General features: G+C 36.1%; 1 protein-coding gene across 1 annotated transcript; it reads left to right on the top strand.

The window, feature by feature from the left end:
- Nucleotides 1–4,212: 4,212 nt before the first annotated feature.
- On the top strand, nt 4,213–23,839 carry LOC134672813 (fatty-acid amide hydrolase 2-like). Its single transcript, XM_063530771.1, has 12 exons — nt 4,213–4,340; nt 14,935–15,180; nt 15,286–15,412; nt 18,077–18,248; nt 18,516–18,640; nt 19,007–19,096; nt 19,631–19,776; nt 19,872–19,954; nt 20,288–20,471; nt 22,244–22,363; nt 22,498–22,635; nt 23,695–23,839. Exons 2-12 carry the CDS (start codon nt 14,950–14,952, stop codon nt 23,836–23,838), a joined length of 1,560 nt encoding a protein of 519 aa, XP_063386841.1. The 5' UTR covers nt 4,213–4,340; nt 14,935–14,949; the 3' UTR covers nt 23,839.
- Nucleotides 23,840–24,902: the final 1,063 nt, after the last annotated feature.

Raw genomic sequence — 24,902 nt, 5'->3', positions numbered from 1 at the left:
AATTTTTTACTAGTAATGTGTCATATGTAGGGACCTAGAATCAAACAATCTTGAAATCCATAGTAAGATGAAGTAAAGTTGGTTACTGGCCTGAACCTTACCATATGACCCATGATTGCTTGTCCTTATTTAGGGTGCTTCAACTGGCAATATTTGCCAAACATCTGTGTCATGTCCATACATCGGGGTTTTCGGTGCGGGAATGATTTCATGTATATATAACTTTGTTTATTGTAAAATAATTACCAAACTATGAATTAAACATAGGTAGTAAGGTCCAAATGTGCTTAGAAATGTTAAATTAGTATCGTTTATTACAGTTTTTACCTGTTACACCAAAAACCCCGATGTATGGTCATGTCAGAGTAGTAGAGAAATATTAGTCAAATATTACCAAAGGAAGTATCCGCTTAACCCGTCCACTCCCACGGCTCATATATGAGCCGCAACGCTTATGGTGACGTCACATTGTGGGAATCGACAAGTTAAAAGAGATACAATGTTTTAGATGTTGAAACCCAAGTATCTCATGCAGGCTTTGTGTGCTTCTATGAGATGGCCGCAGTTTTCCTCTCCTTTCTCCATTATGCTGGAAATAAAAATATTAGCATTAATGTTAACCCTTTTTAAAGCATGTTCAAAATTTATGCAAAATTGAACCCTATCACTTTAAAATAAAGTTTAAAATCAGGTGGGGGATATATTCAGTTTGCCTTAGTGTTAAGTTAAGGGTTAAGTTTAAAGAATTATTAGTAATGCTTTAGTTTAGGCCACACATTACCTCAACTACTACACGGAGCACAAATAAGACAATCAAGGTTACCAATGATACCATAAAGTAGCGCTCCCATACCACTAATTTCCATTGCAGCCACAGTTACATCCAATACCTCATGTAAATTAAAAATATTTGCAAATTGATGGTGATCCCATTGTGCTCTGTGAATACCTTACTTTACTTATACATTTTCTAATTTTCTGTGTGGTTCCAAGGAATGTTTAAAAACAGATCAATTCGTACAAGTCGTGACTTAAAAAGTAAGATTAGCAAGGAATTTGCGGTTATTCTGGCAACAGTTGAGCAAATATTATTATGTAGCAATAACCCAAGTAGCATGGAAGTGTCGGCAATATCAATATATCAGCCAATTTAGAACTTAGAGTGATTTAAGAGACGTATAAGAGTGTCAGAAAAGATTTAAGCTGTATAAAAGGTATTTTACAGACATTATACAGCTCAAGCTGTATAAAATCATTATAAAGGATTCTGCGGAATCATGGGGTGCTTTATCAGAATATAAAAAATCTACTATAAAGCTAAAAGTGTTGTGAAACACTGCAAGCTAATTCTATCGTAAAAGCTGTATACAGGCTGTATTGTAGTAACACTTGGCACTTTTAGCTGTACAAAAGTATCTGTCAACTCCGTTTTAAAACTTTAATTGTTGTGAAACACTAAAAGCTAATTTTATCGTAAGAGCTGTATACAGGCTGTATTGTAGTAACACTTGGCACTTTTAGCTGTACAAAAGTATCTGTCAACTCCGTTTTAAAACTTTAAGTGTTGTGAAACACTAAAAGCTAATTTTATCGTAAGAGCTGTATACAGGCTGTATTGTAGCATCACTTGGCACTTGTAGCTGTACAAATGTATTTGTCAACCCCATTTTAAAGCTATTTCTTAAGGCGTAATTTTACTCTCCTATAAGAATAGTAGTTGTATAACTTCTGTCTGTAAGGGTATTATAAAACTAAACGAATAAATGGCGCCTATAGTACAGTTTTTTTTCAGTATTACTGATAGAGTCGCTTATAGCAATCTTTTGGCATAATTTTACACTCGTATAAGTATATTATAATGATTTCTGAAAATAAGTGTATTATAAAACTAAAGGAATATATGACAGTTACAGTACGGGTTTTTTATTTGTTATACGGATATCTAAAGAGAATTATAACTTATGTATGGAGAACGGAAATACAGCCAAACGAATACAAATATTCTATTATAAAGCTGTTTTAATTACAAAAGCTGTAAAAGACACTCCATTTATTACACAGCACAGCTACTAAGATTATAATGCTCTCCAACTATCCTTTAGGCTGTTTAAAAATTGTCGCCATTTTACAATGAAAAAAAAAACGTAATTTTAAATATAATTAAAGAAATTCTTGCAAATATTTAGCAGACTAACGCCGTGTTATGATTACCAGCTAAAATAAATTGACTTTAGCCTTAGAATTAATATTTATAAATATTATTGATATTCTAACCTTAAAAACAAACACTAACTTTACCGATTTTTAATATTTTCCTTATGGTTTCTCTTTGTTATTTTGCAGGCGCGTGAATATTTTGCCAGAAAAGATACACAGGTTCACAATAAATAATAATCGGCACTTACCAATAATATAATATTCCACTCAAGTCCTGTATAATATTTACTTTTACTTTTACCACCCACTATAACACTTTATTGTCGCCATTACTATATTACGATTGAACAAGATTAAGACATTTTATTTTCGTAAATGATTATTATTCTCTTGTAATTCTTTTTAAAAACTCATTTAAAACTTATATTCTTATATCGTACTTATAAGAGAGTATCTGTAGTGTTAAGGTTTCCTGTTACACCGAAATATAGCTGTAATGCAGCTATTATGCAGCTTATGTTTTGCTTGTACAGCTACTCTACAGCTCTAATAACGCTAAAGGCTGTATAATTTGGGCCCTTTTTTTACTTATAAAGGCTGTATAAGCGCTTATACAGCCTTTGTACAGCCTAACTGTACAGCTTATAGTATACAAATAAACTTAAATACAGCTTATATACAGCTTGCAATGCTACTTGGGAAGGAAGTGCTTAAAAAATAGCATAAATCTTATATTTCTCGATTCAATTTACGCCATATTTTCGAGCATAGTTATTAATTAATGTAAACTCTTTGGAAATAACTAGATATATATAATTAACATGATTGCATAATATAACTCGAGGTAAATACGGTACATAACCTTACCAAGCATCTCGTACTTTCTTCGTTTCCGGGCAGGCGCAGCAAGGCTTCAATTTCTTTTCCACTGCTGCCGGTGCCGGTGCCTCGGGCATTTTAGCTTCCACGGCTTTTGCGTTGGCGCTTCCCATTTTGTAGTAATTTTTTAGATTAGCAAATGTGATGCAATACAAGATACAAATTTATTGAATGAAAATCCACACCACACGACCTTCTGTCAGTGTCAAAAGTGTCATATTCAAGGTCATTTGTATTGACTGTTCCGTTTACAAAGTTAGCTAATTACAAAATTTCAGCACACGGTCGTATACGTCCGTGAATAAAATAGTATTAAAACCAATAAAACTCATTGTTTACATTATTGATTTTATATTTGATCACTTTGCAGCTTTTGATTAAATTAATCTTTAAATATTTATAAGTTCAAACATCAAAGCTAGCTACCTCAAAAAAAGGTAGTCCCATTGAACAGGTGTCTGGTGCAAGGCTTATTAGATCTTAGTAGCTTGTAATAAGGTCCAAAATTAAATATGTGAAAACCGTTCAGTAGTTTTTGAGTTTACCGCGAACATAATGTACCTACATACAGATAGACTTTCCAAGAAATTTAAAAATAAGTATATAAAAAGCCTGGGGCTAAATTCGATATTGCCATTTGGCGACTCGTGACATTGCTAGTTGTCAGGCATGGCTAAAGACTTGTGCTTTGTGCTTTAAGCAATTGCCAATTTCATACACCTTCCATAGGGTCCACAAAAACGCCTCACGTAATTAACGGACATCCCCTTAGACCCCATTCGCACGAGAGCTTTTTCAACGCGCGTTAAAAAAGCGATTGAATCTGACCGCACTCTAATTTCGATTTAACGACCAATGCTTAAAAGTCGAAAATCCAACAACGCCTGATAAAAAGCGCCACCGCTGTCGTGTGAGTGAATACACACATGGTTATATATCCATTTGTGTCATTTCATTCAAGCGCTTTTTTAACACGCGTTGAAAAAGCTGTCGTGCGAATGGGGGCTTATGGCTCACTAGCCACCTCACCACCATGTCACGACTAGTGGTTAAAAAAGTCGAATCGGATACAATATCCCAAAACTTGTTATTAAATTTAACACTCACTCACCGGTACTGGTAAAACTTGAATAGCAACAGTTATAGAAAGAGACGACATAACGTCACGCGTACACAGTCGCGCTGCGATTAAGTTTTGTTTTGCAGTCCAATGCAAACATTGAAAGTGAACGCCTGTGCCAGTTTTTAAAAAGTTACGAATGTGAATGGTTTCATAATTTTGGCGGTGAAACGATTCGCGTGAGGTGAGATACTTTTGTTTTATTTAAAACTGTAGGTACGTACTTAATACATTTATGTTATTGTTGTTTATTTACTTTACGGTTGTGGAAATCTACCATTAAGTGATGGTGGGAATTGTTTTACATCCCATGAAACCATGAATAAAAGTTTAAGTATGTCAAGTACTGTTCTAAGTTCTAGAAATAATCTACCTACACTTACCTACAGTTTCTTTAATTACGTTGAATTTTTACTTCACGTACCTCTAAGGGGTCATCCATTAATTACATCACACGTTTAGGGGGAGGGAGGGGGTCAAGAAAATGTGACATTAAACAACTGTACCGCTATTCGGAACCTAATAATAATATTGAGAATGGCAACCCTGTTGTCGGTCGTATTGTCCTTTTCTAGCATATACGTCCCTCTCTCTCCCACACTCCCACCACACAGCAGTTTGCTTTTTGGCGGTTGTCGCAAAAACAAATTTCCAACTCACATTGGCTTGCTGTTTTTCCATCTGGAAGGTCGTGAAGCTAAACTGCTGGTGAGTTTTTGAATTTGTACCCCAGTTTAGCTGACTATATTGAAAAACAGTTTCTAACGGCTTTTGCCGTTCGAAATAAATATTTAAATTTTGTGTCCTTTAAACTATCTAGCAAATAAGAACGATCCGGAATAATAATGTGTAAGTTTTCAAAGGCTGCCTGCGCGCATCGTGGCTATGCTAATGAAAATACTAAAACACATAATGTTAGAAAACACATCGAGCTGGTAAAGCGTGCACTTGTCACCATTAGAATTTAATTAATTTTATACCTACATTAAGTCTCTTCTGAGTCTTATTAGTTTACTTAAATCTTTGTGTGTCTATAGTAACGGTTGAAATTATAACACTTAAATGGTGATGTGTGGAGGCATACCCTTCAGTTTTTAAGTGATTTGTGTTTTCGAATACGAAAGGATCGGATAGTTAATACGTGTTACGTAGAACTAAGTATTCAGATAGAAGCTTATAGACGTTTTATCTATCCAAGTATCCTTCAGCAACTTGTCGTTTTATCCCGTTCCGGGTTAAATATAATATTGCAAAATGAATTTTTTGGTAATAAACTTGCTGATAAATAACGTGTACCCGCTTGGACGTCGACGAAGCCCCGCTTCGCGGGGCTTCTATTTCCGCTCTGAGGGACACAAGGTAACGAACAAACCTACATCGCAAGCATTGCATTTATTTTTGTGGAAAGTGAGTACTTCGGCAGTACGTAAACTTAAATCTGACTAGACAAAGAGAGAGATTAGCATGGCTCTGCGCAAGAATGTCATGGAAATCCTTAAGTATTTCGCTCCTTATATCTCTCCAACTAGATCTTTGATTTTGAAAAAAAAAAAAAATGGTTAAAATGTAGGTAGATAGGTATCTTTTTAAATAAATAACAGGTACTTACTAACAGTTTAAAAGGTTAAAGAAAAGAACTCTTGCATGTAGTTGCTATATGTGCTTGTATTATTTTGGATTTGAATAACTTCATTATTCTATATGTAACTACATACAAGAGGGTCAATCTTTAAGCCTACCTACCTACCTACATAAATAGTACCTACACTTGTAAACGTTTTAAATAAAATCGGAAGCCTGTGACTTGAAAGGGCATTAACGATATGGGAATCTTTAGATTGATTCATTGACGAAGACGCATGGTTTGCTTCATTCATATTGTCAAATTATATTCGCTAACTGTAGAGTTAAAGTTTAGTTATGGCAAATCTGCGCGTCACCGTGAATGACACTTTCTAAAAGTGCCTATTAAAGTAAATCCTTTCCCCTTGTCGAGCGAGGAACTCGCAACTAAGGGAATATTACCCATAAACTTCATTTGAATGATATTCTTAAGCCTATGTCTGTTATGGTTCCACCTGCGTAAGGTGTGCCTAAGAGAATCTGTTATTCAGTCACAAACTAACGTCAAGTTATTTGTGATGAAACCAATATGTTGTGTACCTATCTAAGCCTGCGCAAGGCTGCCATGTTTCCACCAGCGTAAGGTGTGCCAAAGAATCTTTGATTCATTTACAAACTGATGTCAAGTTATTGATGATGATATTACAACCTATGTAAGCCTGCGCAAGGCATGTCAGAAATTTAAATGATATGGTAATAACACAGGCTAGACCACAATTATAAATATATTAAAAAAAAAAAAATGAATATGTAAATACCTCCTCTTAGAGAAAGTAAAAGGGTTCTAACAAAATAATGTACTGGGTAAAAATCAGTCGAAATAGGCAAGGCTTCGTTATTCGAGTTTTCATTTTTGTTTACCAATCTTTTTTAAGGGTCCCGAACACCCTATTGGCTAAACCCAAAATTGGACTAATGAACATTTCTAAAATTATAATATAATAGGTATAAAATAACATAAGATTCCAGGCCTATCTCGACTCATTTTTATTTTAAAGATGAAAAAATCTTTGCACCCTAATACTTTTAAAATTGTGGTCTGGAGACGCTAAGCCTCATAATGTGGGTGGCATAGATAATACTAAGAGATTTAGTCACCTAAATTCTACCACAAGCCCAGGCACAATATTGATAATTAGAATAAGGTGTGGTCAATCGTCCAAGGTCCAGATAACTACTCTGTGGACTCTAATTAAATCAGGCTCACTTAAGCTCACGACACGACATAGCTTACGGTTCAATTCTGAAATAAGCTATGTTTAATATCACTCATGGTGTGAAAATAAAATTACAAGAGCACAAAGAGTCTGCTCAAGGTGTACAAAGGGTTCCGTTTAGCGGCCCTATGAATATCTAAAAATCTTTGAAGTCTATGCCTGCTATGGCAGACTAGAAATTAATATAAATTATATTTGCCTCGAGAGCACTAGTTTTTCAGTTAACATGTTTAAGAGTACCTACCTATGAGGTACACGATATAACCAAGGTTACCTATTTAATTGTTATATTCCTGACTGGCATGGTATAGGAAAATTGTCATGTGCTGCACAAGCATGTTAGAAATAAAAATATACAAAACTGACCTAACGGGGCGTTTATGAATGATTTATTTTACACCTTTATGTCTGTCTTGTGACCCTTGAAGATTTGAACCACCTTGATCGTAAGTGCTCCTATGCACAGATTAAGTTTATTTTAAACTACCCATGCCCTAATCTCAAGGGCACGCGCTTCTATGCACGGACCAAATATTGTTATCACTTAATTCACTTATCATTATTCATCATAGTTTGATACTATACGTTTAACAAATGTACCCACCGTGGAATGTAATGTACCCACGACATAAGGTTTTTAATAAACAGTGACTTAATGGTTTGCACGAACGGTTCTAACTAGTATAACTTCGGCGGTCACGTCTAGGGCATGACCCTCTAGTTATCAATTTATACAAAATTATAGCATTGTGATACGGTTTGCTTTGCACAAAAAAAATGGGAAACAGGCCTTGCGAAAAGGCGAAGCTATTTTGAAACGCGAGTACTTTTCGAAAATACATTGTAATAGATATAAATATGTCTTTGTCGTGGAACAAGTACACCCAAACAAATGCAGTCATTTATTATAATATGTTGGCAAAACTCTGCCAAAGAGTTATATAGTCTGTCTATACAGTGTAACCAAGGCATCAATGCACATGAATCTCTTGAAACATGGTGGATCAATTAATTTACACCCTGTCTGTGTCTTGCTCCTACCAAATCCACAAGTTAAGGACCTCAACCTATATATAGGTACCCTTCTCGTTCGAGACCTGTAAAAAAAAAAAAAAAAATGTACACAATAATTTCATGTAGTCAAGTGTCGGTAAACTAGATCCCCACTACTTAGCGCTATCGTGAATATATATGCAAGAACTCTGTATATTGCCTCCCAGGAGGCGGGACGTTATTAGACTATCCTATATAGTAGGCCAGAGATATAGTATACAAAAGTACACTGGCCCAAATTCAGTAATATTATATTTCAGAATATATAATAACATTTACAATCTTGCTATTATTGAAATATAAACAAGGTACAGTTATCCTTAGTTCATAAGGAGGATAAGTATACCTAAATATCTAATAGATTCGACAAAGTGCTGATTCTAGCATTGGATGAAATAGGTCCCTCTTAAAGGGCCTCTGCGCTGTTGGCTTTGGGCCACGGGCGCCCGGCAAAAGGTCGGGGACCCCCTGGTTTCGCATAGTTATTGCAAATAATGTAAAATCACGAAATAAGTACATAAATTTGTATATCTACCGAATAGGGTAAATTTGTATATATTTCTATTTCTATTTCTATTTCTATCGGTTAAAAGCACCTATGCGATGAGCTAGGGTTTCGAATTAAGTATCTTATTCCTTATAATTTACACACTGAATATTCAGAATTAAGCAATGTCTATGAATAGTTTACAGAAATTAAGCCTCTTTAGCGGTCAGAACCAATAAAGTTTCAAGGCTTATGTCTACCAGTAGGCACCAGATAAAGTAAACCACTGAGAAATTACTCTTACTACATATATACAAATTAATGAGTAAAATTAAGGTTATGATAGCTAAACATGAGTTTAATTAGAATGACTCTGCAAATATCATTGATAAAGTTCTGTGGCAATTCTACATTAACCATTTGAACGCTAAGAACACCAAAAAGCGTCATAACTAGTGCTCACAGCGCAGTGAACACATGAGTGTTGTGGCTTAAGCTCTCAAAGTAACCTTCACACTTTCAAGTAAGGTTTATTTAGGTACATTGACTCGCGTTCTCGTTAGTAAAGCCAGGTAAAGCGTTTAAAAGGGTTAAATGCATTTTATAGCTATAACCTATAACAAAGTATATGGCTTACAGTCATTAAAGAAATTTAGTGATTCTCTATGACATTTCAACAAGTACCTAATTTTATTAACTTTGTGGTGATAGTGATATAAAGAATAATTAAAATATTCGTCTACTTAATCCCGAGGGATTCTGGAAATAAGAAAGGTCCTGTCCTTGTTATATTCCTGCAACTGCTTACTTTACTATTATAGATAATTATTATCAAATTTGATAATAATTGCTACTTATAAATAAAAACTACTCTAGTACTTTATTATTTTTATCTTCTCATACTTGAATTACATTACTCCTTATAACAGATGTTGTATGCTCCTTGAAGAGTAGACTGACCTATCACATCTTTTTTTACCCAGTTTTCATGTAATTTAAGTACCAGTATAGCACCCTTGTGGTGACTCACTTATTCTTTTGAACATTTATAAGTACATTAAGTACGTATATAAAATGCTAAGTTAGTATCATTATATAATGGAATATCAAATTGTATGCTTTACTAAATACCTCTCTCCTCACGGGTGTTAAAATAAAGGGTGTACTGCATAATTAATTAAACACTCATAATATAATAATATTACATATACATAATAAGTACATGTATAAATCACATTGGCTTGGCGTCTTCCCACCACCAGGCGATAACAAACACGTCTCAATATTATTATTAGGTTCCGAATAGCGGTACAGTTGTTTAATGACAGCGTTTTACACAAAAATAAAACGCTAATTAAATAACTTACCCTATTCGGAACCTAAAGTTTTAATCCTGCCTGGTGTAAATATGTATAATTTTGAGACAATGAGTTGGAAATTTGTTTTTGCGACAACCGCCAAAAAGCAAACTGCTGTGTGGTGGGAGTGTGGGAGAGAGAGGGACGTATATGCTAGAAAAGGACAATACGACCGACAACAGGGTTGCCATTCTCAATATTATTATTAGGTTCCGAATAGGGTAAGTTATTTAATTAGCGTTTTATTTTTGTGTAAAACGCTGTCATATTGTGACATGGGGGAGGGGGGCACAAACTTTGTGACGTCACTTTAACTTCATCAGTAACCGAAAATTTATTTAAATTATTTTATTCGCTGTACATTTAAATAACAAGTTTTTAAAACGATAATCGTTTTTATTCGTTTAATTTTCTTTCCTAAGCAGTTTTGGGTTATAAAATTACTAATATTTATATCGTCAAAAAGCTGTAATATTTATTACAAAGGGGGAGGCCTATGTTCAGCAGTGGACGTCTTATGGCTGAGATGATGATGAGGATATCGTCAAAAATATTTTGATAAAATATTAATAACTTCCTTAATTCGATTTGGCGATTTCGTAGAAAAAATGTGACGTCACACTAGGGGGGGAGGGGTTTGCGAAATGTGACCAAGTGTGACAAGGAGGGGGGGAGGGGTCAAAAAACCTAGAAATTCGTGTGACGTAATTAATGGATGACCCCTACATACATATATATCAAATTTAGAAGTACCTACCTACCTACCTATAGGTATACCTATAGGTATACCTATAGGTAGGTACGTGGTACGTAGGTTAGGTACCTACGACTATTTCAAATAGCTATCTGTTACTACTTTTTGCTGCATGTGTCACTTGTGTCAGTCAAATCCTTGACTCCATTATGATTGACCCAGCCGTAGCCGCCTAAAAACATGTGGTTTGCTTATTTAATAACATGTTAGTATCTTTACCGGCACAACTATGTTAACCTATACTATACAATAGTATACAACTCGATATTTTAAACCTTAGATGACTTCGGAGAAATAATAGGGATGCATACATGTTTCGGTAAGGGTTAATTGTCTGGAAGAGATCGCTCTTTAGCGATAAGGCTGTCTGTTGTCAACTTGTCACTAACTAAATCGGAGTGTTTTGTCGTCAATCGAATTCGTCGCTGTGAATCGAGGAATCCACAAGTTAATTAATGACTAGAAAAAAAACTGTTATATTCTTTTCTCACGCTCTGAAAGTGGGTAGTTGTTTTCAAAAGAGTGCAGAAAATAATAAGTTTCTTCTCTAGATCATCAACGTAGGTACTTTCTTTTTTTTGTTTGTGTGTTTTTTCTTTTTTTTACGATAAGCAAGTCAAATTGTTGTTTTAAATGGATTTAAAACTTAGGTTTATACTTAGTCGTGTGTCGTGTTTTTTTTAATGCACATGTATTTTAACTTTCCCCGCATTCGAAATAAAAAGTAGAGTGTTTAACTCGGGTGAATGGTACCACTTCATCCCTTCCCAACTAGCAAAATCACGCTAACAACAGTCTCTAGACTACAATTTTGTCGCTCTTATATTGATTTTATATCATCGTATAAGCCCGGGTTTGGGCACAAAGCATAAGCGTATTTATTTTAATATCGTTCTAATATCAGTCTAATTGAATGTTGTTTGCATTCACAGTAATCTTTTTCAAAACTATATTAAGCTGCTTTAGGCTAATATCGCTTTACGTAAGTATCTTGTAAGCCTACATAGGCTTATATTGGTCGAACGTAAGTATCTTGTAAGCCTACATAGGCTTATATTGGTCGAACGTAAGTATCTTGTAAGCCTACATAGGCTTATATTGGTCGAACGTAAGTATCTTGTAAGCCTACATAGGCTTATATTGGTCGAACGTTAGAATCTTGTAAGCCTAAATAAGCTTATTTTGGTTTGAAACATTCTATTTGTGAAGTATAAATATACGAGTGAAATTAACTGCAACGTGACAAAAACATAATTAGTGTAAGTGTTTATCAAACTTTTTATGAATTATGTTTAAATATAATAACGTGCTGTTTATCATCGTCTGTTTATGTTTCAGGGTAAGTATTCACATGGGAAAATATTATTTATTGTAAAGTAGACCCTGTTTTACACTTCAAACTTTATGCGCCTACTCAAATATGGTATTTGAATATTTTTATAATTATTTTATTTCTTTATTTTGTATTGATAGTCAGCCATTGATGTAGGTGCATTTTTCAAGCGCACTATTAGAGTATTTTAAGCATTCTGAATACAAATGATGTGGCCATGTTGAATTACTTATACTAACAATAGTGTTCCCAAAAACGATTTAAGATCAAACCATCTGATATTGATCTTCTCTATTGTGATATAAGTGTCTTGATCTTATATCACTCTAATATCTTACTAAAGTACTGCTGTTGATCTTATTATAGCTTTAGTAAGATCAAAAAGTACGTACTTATAGTGTTCTTATGCTATGTTAATATTAGTCTTACATTCTTACAATAGCATTTAGAAATCTAATATAAAATCAAATGAACTAAGAGAATGAGGATATAAGACCAGGTACTCTCAAGTTCAATGAGACTTCGTAAATGTTGTTGTAAGAGCAAGAGGCTTATAATAGTATTATGCTATGTTGATATTAGTCTTACATTCTTATAATAGCATTTAGAAAGTCTAATATAAGATCAAATGAACTAAGAGAATGTGGATATAAGACCAGGTACTCTCAAGTTCAATGAGACTTCGTAAATGTTGTTGTAAGAGCAAGAGGCTTATAATAGTATTATGCTATGTTGATATTAGTCTTACATTCTTATAATAGCATTTATAAAGTCTAATATAAGATCAAATGAACTTAGAGAATGTGGATATAAGACCACGTACTCTCAAGTTCAATGAGACTTCGTAAATGTTGTTGTAAGAGCAAGAGGCTTATAATAGTATTATGCTATGTTGATATTAGCCTTACATTCTTATAATAGCATTTAGAAAGTCTAATATAAGATCAAATGAACTTAGAGAATGTGGATATAAGACCAAGTACTCTCAAGTTCAATGAGACTTAGTAAATGTTATTGTAAGAGCGAGAGGCTCATAATAGTATTATGCCATGTTGATATTAGTCTTACATTCTTATAATAGCATTTAGAAAGTCTATTATAAGATCAAATGAACTTAGAGAATGTGGATATAAGACCAGGTACTCTCAAGTTCAATGAGACTTAGTAAATGTTATTGTAAGAGCGACAGGCTTATAATGGTATTATAAAATGCTCTTATATACATATATAAGACTAGGTAATAAGACTAAACTTACTAAAGTGCGTATTAGCTTGTCTAAGACTAATATAAGAGCGATGACAAGTTCAAAACAAAAATAAGAGCGCTATAAGCTCACTACTCTTATAAAGTGCGCAATCTGAGACTTTTTTGCTAGTTGGGCTTGGTTAACAATCCACTATTTAACTTGATTATAATAGGTACATAATTATAACCCAACTAGCAGACAACTACTAGGTATTTCTGCACGTTTTTGCCAGTCTCGTAAGTTTCGAATATAACCAAATGAAGTCCAAAAACTCGCTATTTCACGTTCTGTTACATCGTGCGTAACAGTTACGTAACGATTAACGTTTACGTCTGCCTGGCGTAAGAGGTCGATGACTTTAATGTGTGGGTTGCGTTTGCGCACCCTTAAATGTGTGTCAGAGCAAGACTAGTGAATAATAATTACTGTCAATTTCACTATACAAAGTGAGTCATCGTACTTGCCACAACACAGTTGTACTTAGGGTTGCCAGATGGTCGGGATTTGGCGGGATTCTCCCGATTTCTAGCACGTGTTCCCGATTCCCGACAAAGTGAAAATTGTCCCGAAAAACAGCTTCACGTTATAAAAACAATAATTTCAAGTTCCGAACTGTCGTCGAGCGAGCGAGCTGACGTAGTGCCAATAATGCAAAATATCGTTGTTTTTAATACAATTACTTGAATTTGAATGTTTTTTTTTCCCGACTTAAGTCCCAAAATCCCGAAAAATTTATATTGTTTCCCGATAATAGCGCCTTTCGATCTAGCAACCCTAGTAGTACTTAGTGTATTTTACAGCTTTTTTGACGGTGTGGGAATGCAGTTACATAGCCCGGGGCTGAGGATCTATCTATAGACTGGATGTATAGAGATGGGACAGACTTTGTACCTCTCGGCTCTTTCATTGAGAAAAAGGGGGAAGACCATAACCCACTAAAATCACACCGAGGTTTCCCTCACTGTACCGTTTGGGGGTTGGCATCCTGGGATCGCGAACGTTAATGTTGATGTTTGAACTCATATTCGCTTGTTATAAAAGGCCTGTATGATCATTGTACGGTACGGTTGTAACCTGTAATATCAGTCTCTTTCTTACAATTGCGGTTGTTAGAAAGAGACGCAAGTCAGAGAAAGACAAGGTCAAAGTCTGTTGAACTGTTGTTTGTTGTCTATACTAGCTAGACAAATGCACCTTGACCTCCGGATTACGACGTTTGGATGGTTGTTCGCTTATGCATTGTTTTAAGACTGGCAAAGGCTTCGCGACCCCCCAGGGGGTTGCGACACACAGTTTGAAAAACACTGTACTAGACAATGCACCTTGACCTCCGGATTTTGACGTTTGGAAGGCTGTAGGTATGCGTCAGAGGCGCCCAGTCGGCATGTGTCTCATTGACGATTCGGAAAAATTTACTGTCTCGGACGAGACTCGAACTCGTGACTCCGGCATACCAGACGGTAGTACTATTAGTTATTCTGTGGCATAGTTCCACATCTCCCTTCCCGCCCGAGACAGTGAGTAATACTCCTCCTCCTCCTCTCCTTCCTCTTTACTTTTATTTCTCAGTCTGCAAACGATACGACAATGTATCGCTTGCAGACTTTTCTACCTAACATTTGCAGACGTTTCTGTCAAATACAAAGTTTGGCGGAAAGTTCATATAATTCATAAGCTATTCTAACAAGATGTATATTTATTTACAGAAACGCGAACTCAAAATGGCGTGCACAACATTCAAGTCCTTCCTGACTTGCCTTCGCGTATTCATAGACAAGATGATAGACTTTTTCTTCGGCCTGTACTGGGACGGCAAGAAGCAGTCAATTCCGGACCTGAGTAAGAAACACGCGTTCCTGGCTGAAAGCACCGTCACGCTGGCTCGGAAGATTAAAGAAAAACAACTCAAATCTGAAGATTTAGTGAGGGCTGTCATTGAGAGAATAAAAGAGGTAAATTACTTTTTTTTATTTCAAAGCTTCTGCCTTTGCTAGACTCGGAGGCTAGATGGCTTCTAGTCAGATTGTTTTAGTGAAATACGTTTTTTTGGTTTTTAGGTGAACCCCATAATAAATGCAATAACGGAAGACCGCTTTGGGGCCGCGCTAGCTGAAGCCAGGGAAGTAGACAACCTCATAGCGGCCGGACTTTCTGAGGAGGAGGCGGCTAAAAAACCATTCTTAGGTTTGTACTATCTTTCCTAACTATGTACTCCACATCATGGTGGGATTGCAGCTATGTGGTACTCTCACCTCCCAGCTCTTTCCAATTGTGAAAAGAGAAGGAGGAGCCTACCCACTAAACCCACACCGGCGTTTCCTACAATATGCCGTTTGGGGAGGCATCCTGGGATCGATTCTACCAAGACGGATAAGGATATAAGCTGCCGCACTGTTGGTGGGTTGAGAAACGGCAGCCACTCAAACGCATAAGGTAAAAGTACGCTCCACCGAACGCTCAATATCCGTCCGTATCACCGAATTTCTTCTATTTTAGGCTATAAGTCGATTATTTACAGCTGATATTTACTTGCGTATTTTTTTTCCACGAGTTAAATACCTATCCCTTCAACTATGCCTCAGAGTCGGTCAATTTGTCCCGCAGTTGGGACGTGGCAACTGATCGAAACGGATCGTTGCTCCCGATTGCCACTTTGTATGGGCAACCTTAAAGAAATCGGTAAGAAGTTGCGTATATTTCTTAAGGTCATAAAACCTTTTAAATTTATTTCTGTGTTTCAAAGTATGGTTTTTCAGTGTGACTACTTAATTCGTTTGTGTATTTTAGTAAATTTAATTAATTTAGTGCAGTCATATTATCAGAAATTAAGCTTATTGTGAGTTCGGTGATGAGTACACCGACAATTTGATTGGAAGGTATTATCGAACAGCGTCCGAAATCAGGGAAAGCGTATGTTTTTGAAATTATTTTTTTAATGGTTGATTACGAACTATTTAGATTAACTACCTAATTTCACAAATAACTTAATGTATTTGTAATTTTATGAGCAATTGCCGAACAACAATAACCTATATAGATTATTATAAAACTGCGTTTGAAATGTTCATGTTTTACGACTTTTTGGCATCAAAATAAGGTTTTTGGCAAGACTATTATCAAACAATAATTTTAGATATTTTACGTCAGTATTAACAAGAACTTTATACATGTACGGTTTTGTAATGGATTCAAGTATTAAATTTAATGATAGATTTGTAGTTATACCACATTGATTACGATTAAAATACTATTTTCAAAATCCGTTCGCGAAATAGGTTCCACATATTTTCCATGTTTCGTTCACCGAACGGCCGTTCGGTGAATGGTACCCATGGTCTCTGCTACCGAACTCATGTTTGCGTTGGACATGTTTCTATTCGACGTTCATGAGAATATCATCCTTATTACGATAACGGCTAGGTCGATATTTATATGTTTATTTTTTGTGACCATTATTTCAATGCCAGCGCTTTTCAAACTTTAGACATACTTATTGGACGCCTGATAATAGTCTTGGAACGTGGACAAAAAAACTGAATAGGATAATAAAAATAATGAAGCATGATGTTCAAAAATTTTTTTAGATTCCTCTCGTCGTGGGCGATTGTGATTTTTTAAACTTTTATCTTTTGTTATGAAATTCCGGGGTTCACATACAGGGTGGCTAAAAATTAACTACATTCCCATTCCCAGGGAGGTTTTGGGATTATACTGAGCAACTTTTACTATGGGACCAACTCCGAAATCGTGAAAAAAAATTTACCCTTCCATAGAAAATGGACCAGCCAAAATTTATGAAACAGCCAAATTATTTTATACATATGCGTACATGTTTTATAATTGTTGCGTACCTTACTTACTGACTTATTTTTCAAAAGAATTATTTCAATAAAAAAGACACGTCAAGATCGCTTACCATCTTTATAATGCTAAAAAACGAAGCATAGTAGGGATTTAATAGTGAACTACTGAAGTTTGAGCACCACTCAACACCATATTTTCATACAATTATTTCCTAGTTCGGTAATGCGGGCTCCCTATTCGGTATAATGTGCAAATCACGTTTCTTAGTTCGGTAAACGGTACAAACAAGGAAATTGGAAGAAATGATTTTAAAAATGTTTTTAATACACGTCCAATCAATTCAGTAATTTATAGGTATGTTTAAATGAGGACAAATTTATCTATGTTTCTATTTTAGTATTGAACATATTCGTAAGAAAATATCAGAACGAATAAAAAAATTAAACGTAAGTCTAGGGCTTAAGCATTCGGTGAAGCGTACATTTACCTTAGCACGTATTTATCCTGGTGGTCACGGCACCAACTTGTAACAATCTACCTCTCTTAGCGACCCAATCATTACAATAAAGTTTACAATAACTCAATTAATTAATATTGTGCTGCATAATATTCAGCAGCTCACCGTCTATTTCCTTTTAACTGTAATCCTAAATATAATGCCGTTCCTCAACTAATCAGCCAATTGACAGTTGACGTCCACGAGGGTTTATTACACATAAATATATAAAACAAATAAATTATCATTTATTTCGACCATCTGGGATCATACAAAGCCCCCCCTTCAGAGTTGTAGTCATGCTATTGGTCAATTTGGTCATGGAAATCTGTTCCTGGCTCACGGGCTATCACCTCCACTTTTTTCTGCCTTTGACATTGTCTTTCGATATCTTTAACCTTAACCGTCAGTATGGTTTTATAACGTACCTATGATTAAAAATAAAATATTTGTATAGTATTTGAACGGACTCATAATTTATCTATGGACTCATTATAATTTATCTCTGGACTCATCATAATTTATCTAATGTAATTGTATTTCCTCAGGAGTCCCATTCACGGCAAAGGAGAGTCAGGCCATGAAAGGCTTCCGGTATACCCTGGGACTTTGGTCTCGGCGGGAGCTGAGAGCTGATGAAGACAGCGAAGCGATAGTCCTGCTTAAAGCAGCCGGGGCTATTCCAATAGCTCTTACTAACCTCCCAGAGTTACTGATTTGGTAAGTCGTGGTAGTATAGAGAATATTTCAGAAGAATTAGGTAAAGTAGCCTTAAGCACGCCTCATGGAAAGTAGCCTGTAACTGCAGAGGTGTTAGGAGCGGACCCCTTACCGATACGATACGAGGGTTTACCATGGTACCGAAAAGATTCAGTAAGAGTATTGATAAATGAAAGGCCTCGACTTGGGATTTTCACGTTACCATTGTAATCCGCCATTTATAACTGTGCATAGGAATCCATCAACATCGTGATATTTATTCCACAGGCCTGAAACCCGCAACCCGGTATACGGGATGACGAACAACCCCCATCACACTGGACGAACGCCCGGCGGCTCAAGCGGCGCTGAGGCAGCCCTCACTGCGAGCTACGCGACGCCTATCAGTTTGTGTAAGCATTCAATCTTGAATGGATACTGTAAAACATAACTTAAGAGTTAGACCAAGCTCAGGTGGAAGCGATTTTGATAGCCCAGACGGTGCAAAGTGTTATTTAAACGTTACAATCTCAGAGAAGTCAGAGACGGTTAAAATAACAGTTGCACCATCTCACCTGGGCTATCAAAATCGCTGCCAAGATGCCAACTTAGCTTGGTTTAACTCTACATCTATCACTTCTTAGATATACCTACTTAGTATCCTAATGTGGTTATGATTACGAATGCAAAAATAATGTAAGAATATTTTATTAGAAAATAAAATCACAACTATATTTCTATGGGTTGCGTTATGATCTATGATTATCATTTCATTTAAGGTTCTGATTTGGGAGGATCCACCCGTATGCCAGCTTTCTACTGCGGCTTGTTCGGACATCACACTACTGCTGGAACCACGAACATCAGAGGTACCTTCACATATCAGTTCCTTTATATCCTGGTCACGGCACCAAATTGTAACAACCTACGTTTCTTAACAATCCCAACCCAAACCCAATTTTTGCAATAAGCTTAACTTTACTTGGTCAAGCAAACCTTGTCAGTAGATAAAGGTGGCAAATTTAAAAATTGTAGGCGCGAAGGGTTTTCGTCCTATAGAAAACTTGATTTCGCGCCTTTTTCTACTGACAAGATTCGCTTGACTAAGTATAATAGTAAACCTAATTGTGGAAGTAAGTGTGTCACAGACATATCAGCTAGCAAGTAGCAGTAATTTTTCTATGAATTAAAAAGAAACCTTTGATGAGAATTTCATTGTTTTAAACATTAAACACGAGGTTATTCAATGCTGATAACTTTATCATATACGTCTAAATTAATCTAATCAATAATTACTTCATCAGTCATCTTTATTTATCTTTTTAAATGATTGTATTGTTGTTTGTAATTGATAAATGAGGGAAAAATCTCGATTTTAAATGCAATTATCAATTGTATTCCAGGAGTGATGTTCCATAAAGGCGACGAGGAGTCCATGTTCAGTCTGGGCTTCATCACAAAACATGCCGAGGATTTAGCTCCGTTGACCAAAGTAATCGCAGGAGAGAAGGCCCCTCTTCTGAAGTTAGATCGTAATATTGATATCAAGGTATAAAACGAAACTAATTGATTTTTTTAGGTTGATTTAATTAGGGAATTCCATAATACGTAATTTCGGTTTTGTTAAATATTTTTCTATTTCAGGACATAAAGTTTTACTACATGGAAACGTCTAATGATTGCCGAGTAAGCTCGATAAGGCCAGAGCTCAAGGACGCTATGTCTAAGTGAGTAAAGTACATGACAATAGTACATTTGTGCAACGAGGGGAGATTCACGACAGCCACAGGCAGTAACTTGATAGTATCTTGATAATCCAAACTGATTGGGACCGAGACTAATTCCGATAATAGAAGGTCGGATAAATTAATGCTTGTTTTTTGGGACGAGATCAAACAAACACAACACCTTTTACCTTTTTACATAAAAACAATAGAGTACGAGTTTAAAACTGACGTAAAATTAACGTTAAAATACACAAGTCCTGAAAAAAGTTGGGATACTTGAGGGTTCGGATAATCGAGGTTCTACTGAAAAGATAAATCCCCCTTGTTCCACAGCGCAGTATCAAAGATCAGCAAGCAAGTGTCCCCAGAGAACAGTCCGCAGCCGTATCACCACGAGGGCTTCGACCACATGTACCAGCTGTGGTCTTACTGGATGAGCAAGGAGCCACATACCTTCGCCAGTCTGTTCAACAATAACAAGAGCGAAGCTAACGGCTTTGTGGAGTTCTTTAGATGGGTGAGTTAGATTTAGAGAGATTTTTAAATTCTTTAATGTAGGCTTCGACCACATGTACCAGTTGTGGTCGTACTGGGTGAACAAGGAGCCGCATATCTTCGCCAGTCTGTTCAACAATAATAAGAGTGAAGCTAACGGCTTTGTGGAGTTCATTAGATGGGTGAGTGTGATTTAGACTGATTTTTAATGAAGGTTTCGACCACATGTAAGCTGTGGTCTTGCTGGATGGGCAGAGAGCCACATAACTTCGCCAGTCTGTTCAACAATAACAAGAGCGAAGCTAGCGGCTTTGTGGAGTTCTTTAGATGGGTGAGTTAGATTTAGAGGGACTTTTAAATTCTTTAATGTAGGCTTCGACCACATGTACCAGTTGTGGTCGAACTGGGTGAACAAGGAGCCGCATATCTTCGCCAGTATGTTCAACAAAAATAAGAGTGAAGCTAACGGCTTTGTGGAGTTCTTTAGATGGGTGAGTTAGATTTAGAGGAATTTTTAAATTCTTTAATGTAGGCTTCGACCACATGTACCAGTTGTGGTCGAACTGGGTGAACAAGGAGCCGCATATCTTCGCCAGTCTGTTCAACAAAAATAAGAGTGAAGCTAACGGCTTTGTGGAGTTCTTTAGATGGGTGAGTTAGATTTAGAGGAATTTTTAAATTCTTTAATGTAGGCTTCGACCACATGGACCAGTTGTGGTCGAACTGGGTGAACAAGGAGCCGCATAACTTCGCCAGTATGTTCAACAATAATAAGAGTGAAGCTAACGGCTTTTGTGGAGTTCCTTAGATGGGTGAGTTAGATTTAAAGGAATTTTTAGCGAAGGCTTCGACCACATGTACCAGCTGTGGTTGTACTGGGTGAGTAAAGAGTCTCATAACTTCGCCAGTCTGTTCAACAATAACAAGAGCGAAGCTAACGGCTTTGTGGAGTTCTTTAGATGGGTGAGTTAGATTTAGAGGAATTTTTAAATTCTTTAATGTAGGTTTCGACCACATGTACCAGTTGTGGTCGTACTGGGTGAACAAGGAGCCGCATATCTTCGCCAGTCTGTTCAACAATAATAAGAGTGAAGCTAACGGCTTTGTGGAGTTCTTTAGATGGGTGAGTTAGATTTAGAGGAATTTTTAAATTCTTTAATGTAGGCTTCGACCACATGGACCAGTTGTGGTCGAACTGGGTGAACAAGGAGCCGCATAACTTCGCCAGTATGTTCAACAATAATAAGAGTGAAACTAACGGCTTTTGTGGAGTTCCTTAGATGGGTGAGTTAGAATTAAAGGCATTTTTAGTGAAAGCTTCGACCACATGTACCAGCTGTGGTTGTACTGGGTGATTAAGGAGTCTCATAACTTCGCCAGTCTGTTCAACAATAACAAAAGTGAAGCTAACGGCTTTGTAGAGTTCCTGAGATAGGTAAGTGACATTTAAAGGGATTTTCTACCGCATGTACCTACTTCTAAGGTAAATACAAAGTGAGCAAGGATATCTAATATTTTGTCAGCTTCTTCTAATATAATAATTATATTTTCGTTGATTACAATTTGGTGCCGTGACCAGGATCAAAATGTTCTGATGTGTTTAATAAAGATTTAAGTTTTTAGGGCTTGATTTATTTTATGTAAGCTATACATAAATCTAAGCATATCCCACAAATAGTAAAGACTGACTGATGTGTTTTGTATACAGTAGAATAATTTAATTTTGTTATGTTATTTAATATGTTTTAGTTTTTTAATGTCCCTTCATAAGTTACAAATGACATCTTCTTTCAGATGTTTTGTCTAAGCAAGCACGGTTTATCAGCTGTCATTCGGTTGCTGGAAACGCAGGTCATGCCACTGTATCCCAACTGGGCCGAGAATCTTACCAAGCAATGGAAGGAAGATCTTTTGGTAAGTTTGCAAAATACATACATTATTCTGGTCGTTTTTTTTTCTTTACCGATTATTTAAATAATTATTTACATACGTTAGAAAACACGTGGAAAATCCGTCAAGCCTTCACCATCGTTGTATACTTGTGACAGGAAAAGCTGGGCGACAACGGAGTCCTACTTATGCCGAGCGCTCCGCACGCGGCCCCGCACCACTACTCCTGTTTCCTGCGGCCCTACAACTTCTCCTACTGGGCCTCCGTTAACGTCCTCAAGTGTCCTGCCACTCAGGTAAATAATGTTGGTTTAACAAAGATAAGATAAGCTAAGTTCGTATACCTCTTAAAGCATTAGCAAATGTGCTAGACTTCGACCAAGAAAAGTTTGCAGCGATTTTGACAGCACACGCAGTGCAAGTGTTATTTTAGTCGCTAAACTTCTATGAAATTATGACTTGTAAATAACACTCGCACTAAGTGTGCTATCAAAATCGTTGCAGACTTTTCTTGTTCTACTCTACGTTTTATTTAACATTGTCACACGTAGCCCACGTAGGTAATGTTACTTAGACAATAAGTGAAGAAAAACAGTATGTCTGACCTTTGCACCTATTATGCTGTTGCGACAAGGCATCACTCATTCATCGAAAAAAGTATAGGTACTTAGTTATTATACAGGGTGGAAAGATAAGTCGGGCCTTGGAGGGAAACTACTTTAAATCCTTAATCTGGCTCATTTTACTTAAAGGAGACATTCCTTTAGTTTTAAAAAGAAACAAAACTGCATTCAAAGATTTTCTAAAACTCGCTTTCCTCGCCCGGGACTCGAACCGACTAAAAAAAAAAACAATGTTATTCTACTAGTCGATACAGTTAATGTTAATGATAACATTTCTCTTAACATTAAAACATTAGGTCTTACACTCGTCTGTCGTACAAAATATCCATAAAATCTAATATTTAGTACTTAAGATTTTTCTAGACAAGCCAAATTTAAATGCAGTTTTGTTTCTTTTTAAAAATAAAGGAATTTAAGTAAAATGAGCCAGCTTAAGGATTTAAGGTGGTTTCCCTCCAGGACCCGACTTATCTTTCCACCCTGTATATTTCATACTCGTGCTGCCCATGTAATGTTATATACCTACTGTTGTTTTTTCGCAATGATAAACAAATTCATAGTTATATGCATTTCTCGCGAACATATTAGGTACCTACATAATATGCACCGAACGTAAACGTCGAGCGAAGATTTATCGTTTATATTTTTGGGCCAACCTGTATAAAGGCATCCAATGTTTCTTCTCAAAGCATACCATGTATGATCGACATCTACCCGCTGATTTGTCCACAGGTGCCTCTGGGCGTGAACAGCCAGGGTCTTCCCATCGGTATCCAAGTGGTGGCCGCTCCGTACAACGACGCGCTCTGTCTCTCCGTCGCCAAGTTCTTGGAGAAGGAGTTCGGCGGAGCCGTCATGCCTTGCAAAACTCAATAAATAGCTTAACCCTTTACCAGACTCACATTTTAAAAATGACTATCGAATGTCAGCCTTACTCATCGAAAATAGTGCCGTATGTGGGAAATATATATCCCAGCTTAGAATAAATTTAAAAATGGAAAAATTACTGTCTTGGGTGAGACTTGAACTCACGGCCTCTGGATTGAGTTCAAGTCTCACTCAAGACAGTAATTTTTCCACGTTTAAATTTATTATAAGCTGTAAAAAATTAAAAAATATATATCCCTTAGCCTGGTAAAGGGTTACAGTAACTTTTAACGAATTTCATGATAAATAAGTGTTCCGTGAACAAAGTTTTGTACGGAACACTAAAATGTTATCATGAAATTTATTAAAAGTAAATATATGTTTAAAAAATATGCTTGGTTAGGTTGCTGGGCTAAATGAAAAAGATGACTGTTTGGTGCTTAATTATTTGTAATTTTAATCGTTTGTAGAGATTTTATTCGTATTAATAAGTCGTAATTAGTATGAATCTCATTACCGGTGCTAAGTTCTAATTAATTTGTATTTTATTTACGTTATACATTTATGTATAGTATACCCTGGTAAGCCAATTAGGCAGTAGAAAAAGGCGCAAAATTCGAAATTAGGTATGTAAGCATGTGATTTTTCGTGGCAACATTTTACAAGTTTGGCGCCTTCTTCCATTGACAAACTTGGCTTGCCAGAGTGTAATTATAACGATTTATATTTTTATTAAATACCTATTTAATAACAAAACAATATTATATGAATTGTTTTTTTTTCCAAAAATCCTTATTTTAAATTAATGTCCTGGGCCCAGTTTTATAAAGTTACAAGTTACAGGTTACAAGAGTACAGGCTACAGGCACCTGTAATGCACTGTGAACGGCTACAGGTGTTTTATAAATACATATAAATAATTACAGTTGTAAAGAACCACGGTCAATCTCGATTACATGTGAAATCTACAGGTGTGAAGGACATCACTATTTTAAAAAAAACGTGTGTCATAGATACTCGGTTCTCTACTAAATTATGTGTTTTTGTTTGCTGTAAAATATTAATTACTGGAA

This window comes from Cydia fagiglandana, chromosome 17, assembly GCF_963556715.1.
Source record: "Cydia fagiglandana chromosome 17, ilCydFagi1.1, whole genome shotgun sequence".
Lineage (NCBI taxonomy): Eukaryota > Metazoa > Arthropoda > Insecta > Lepidoptera > Tortricidae > Cydia > Cydia fagiglandana.
The sequence above is the reverse complement of the archived record's forward strand: the minus strand, read 5'-3'. Positions and strand labels throughout refer to the sequence as shown.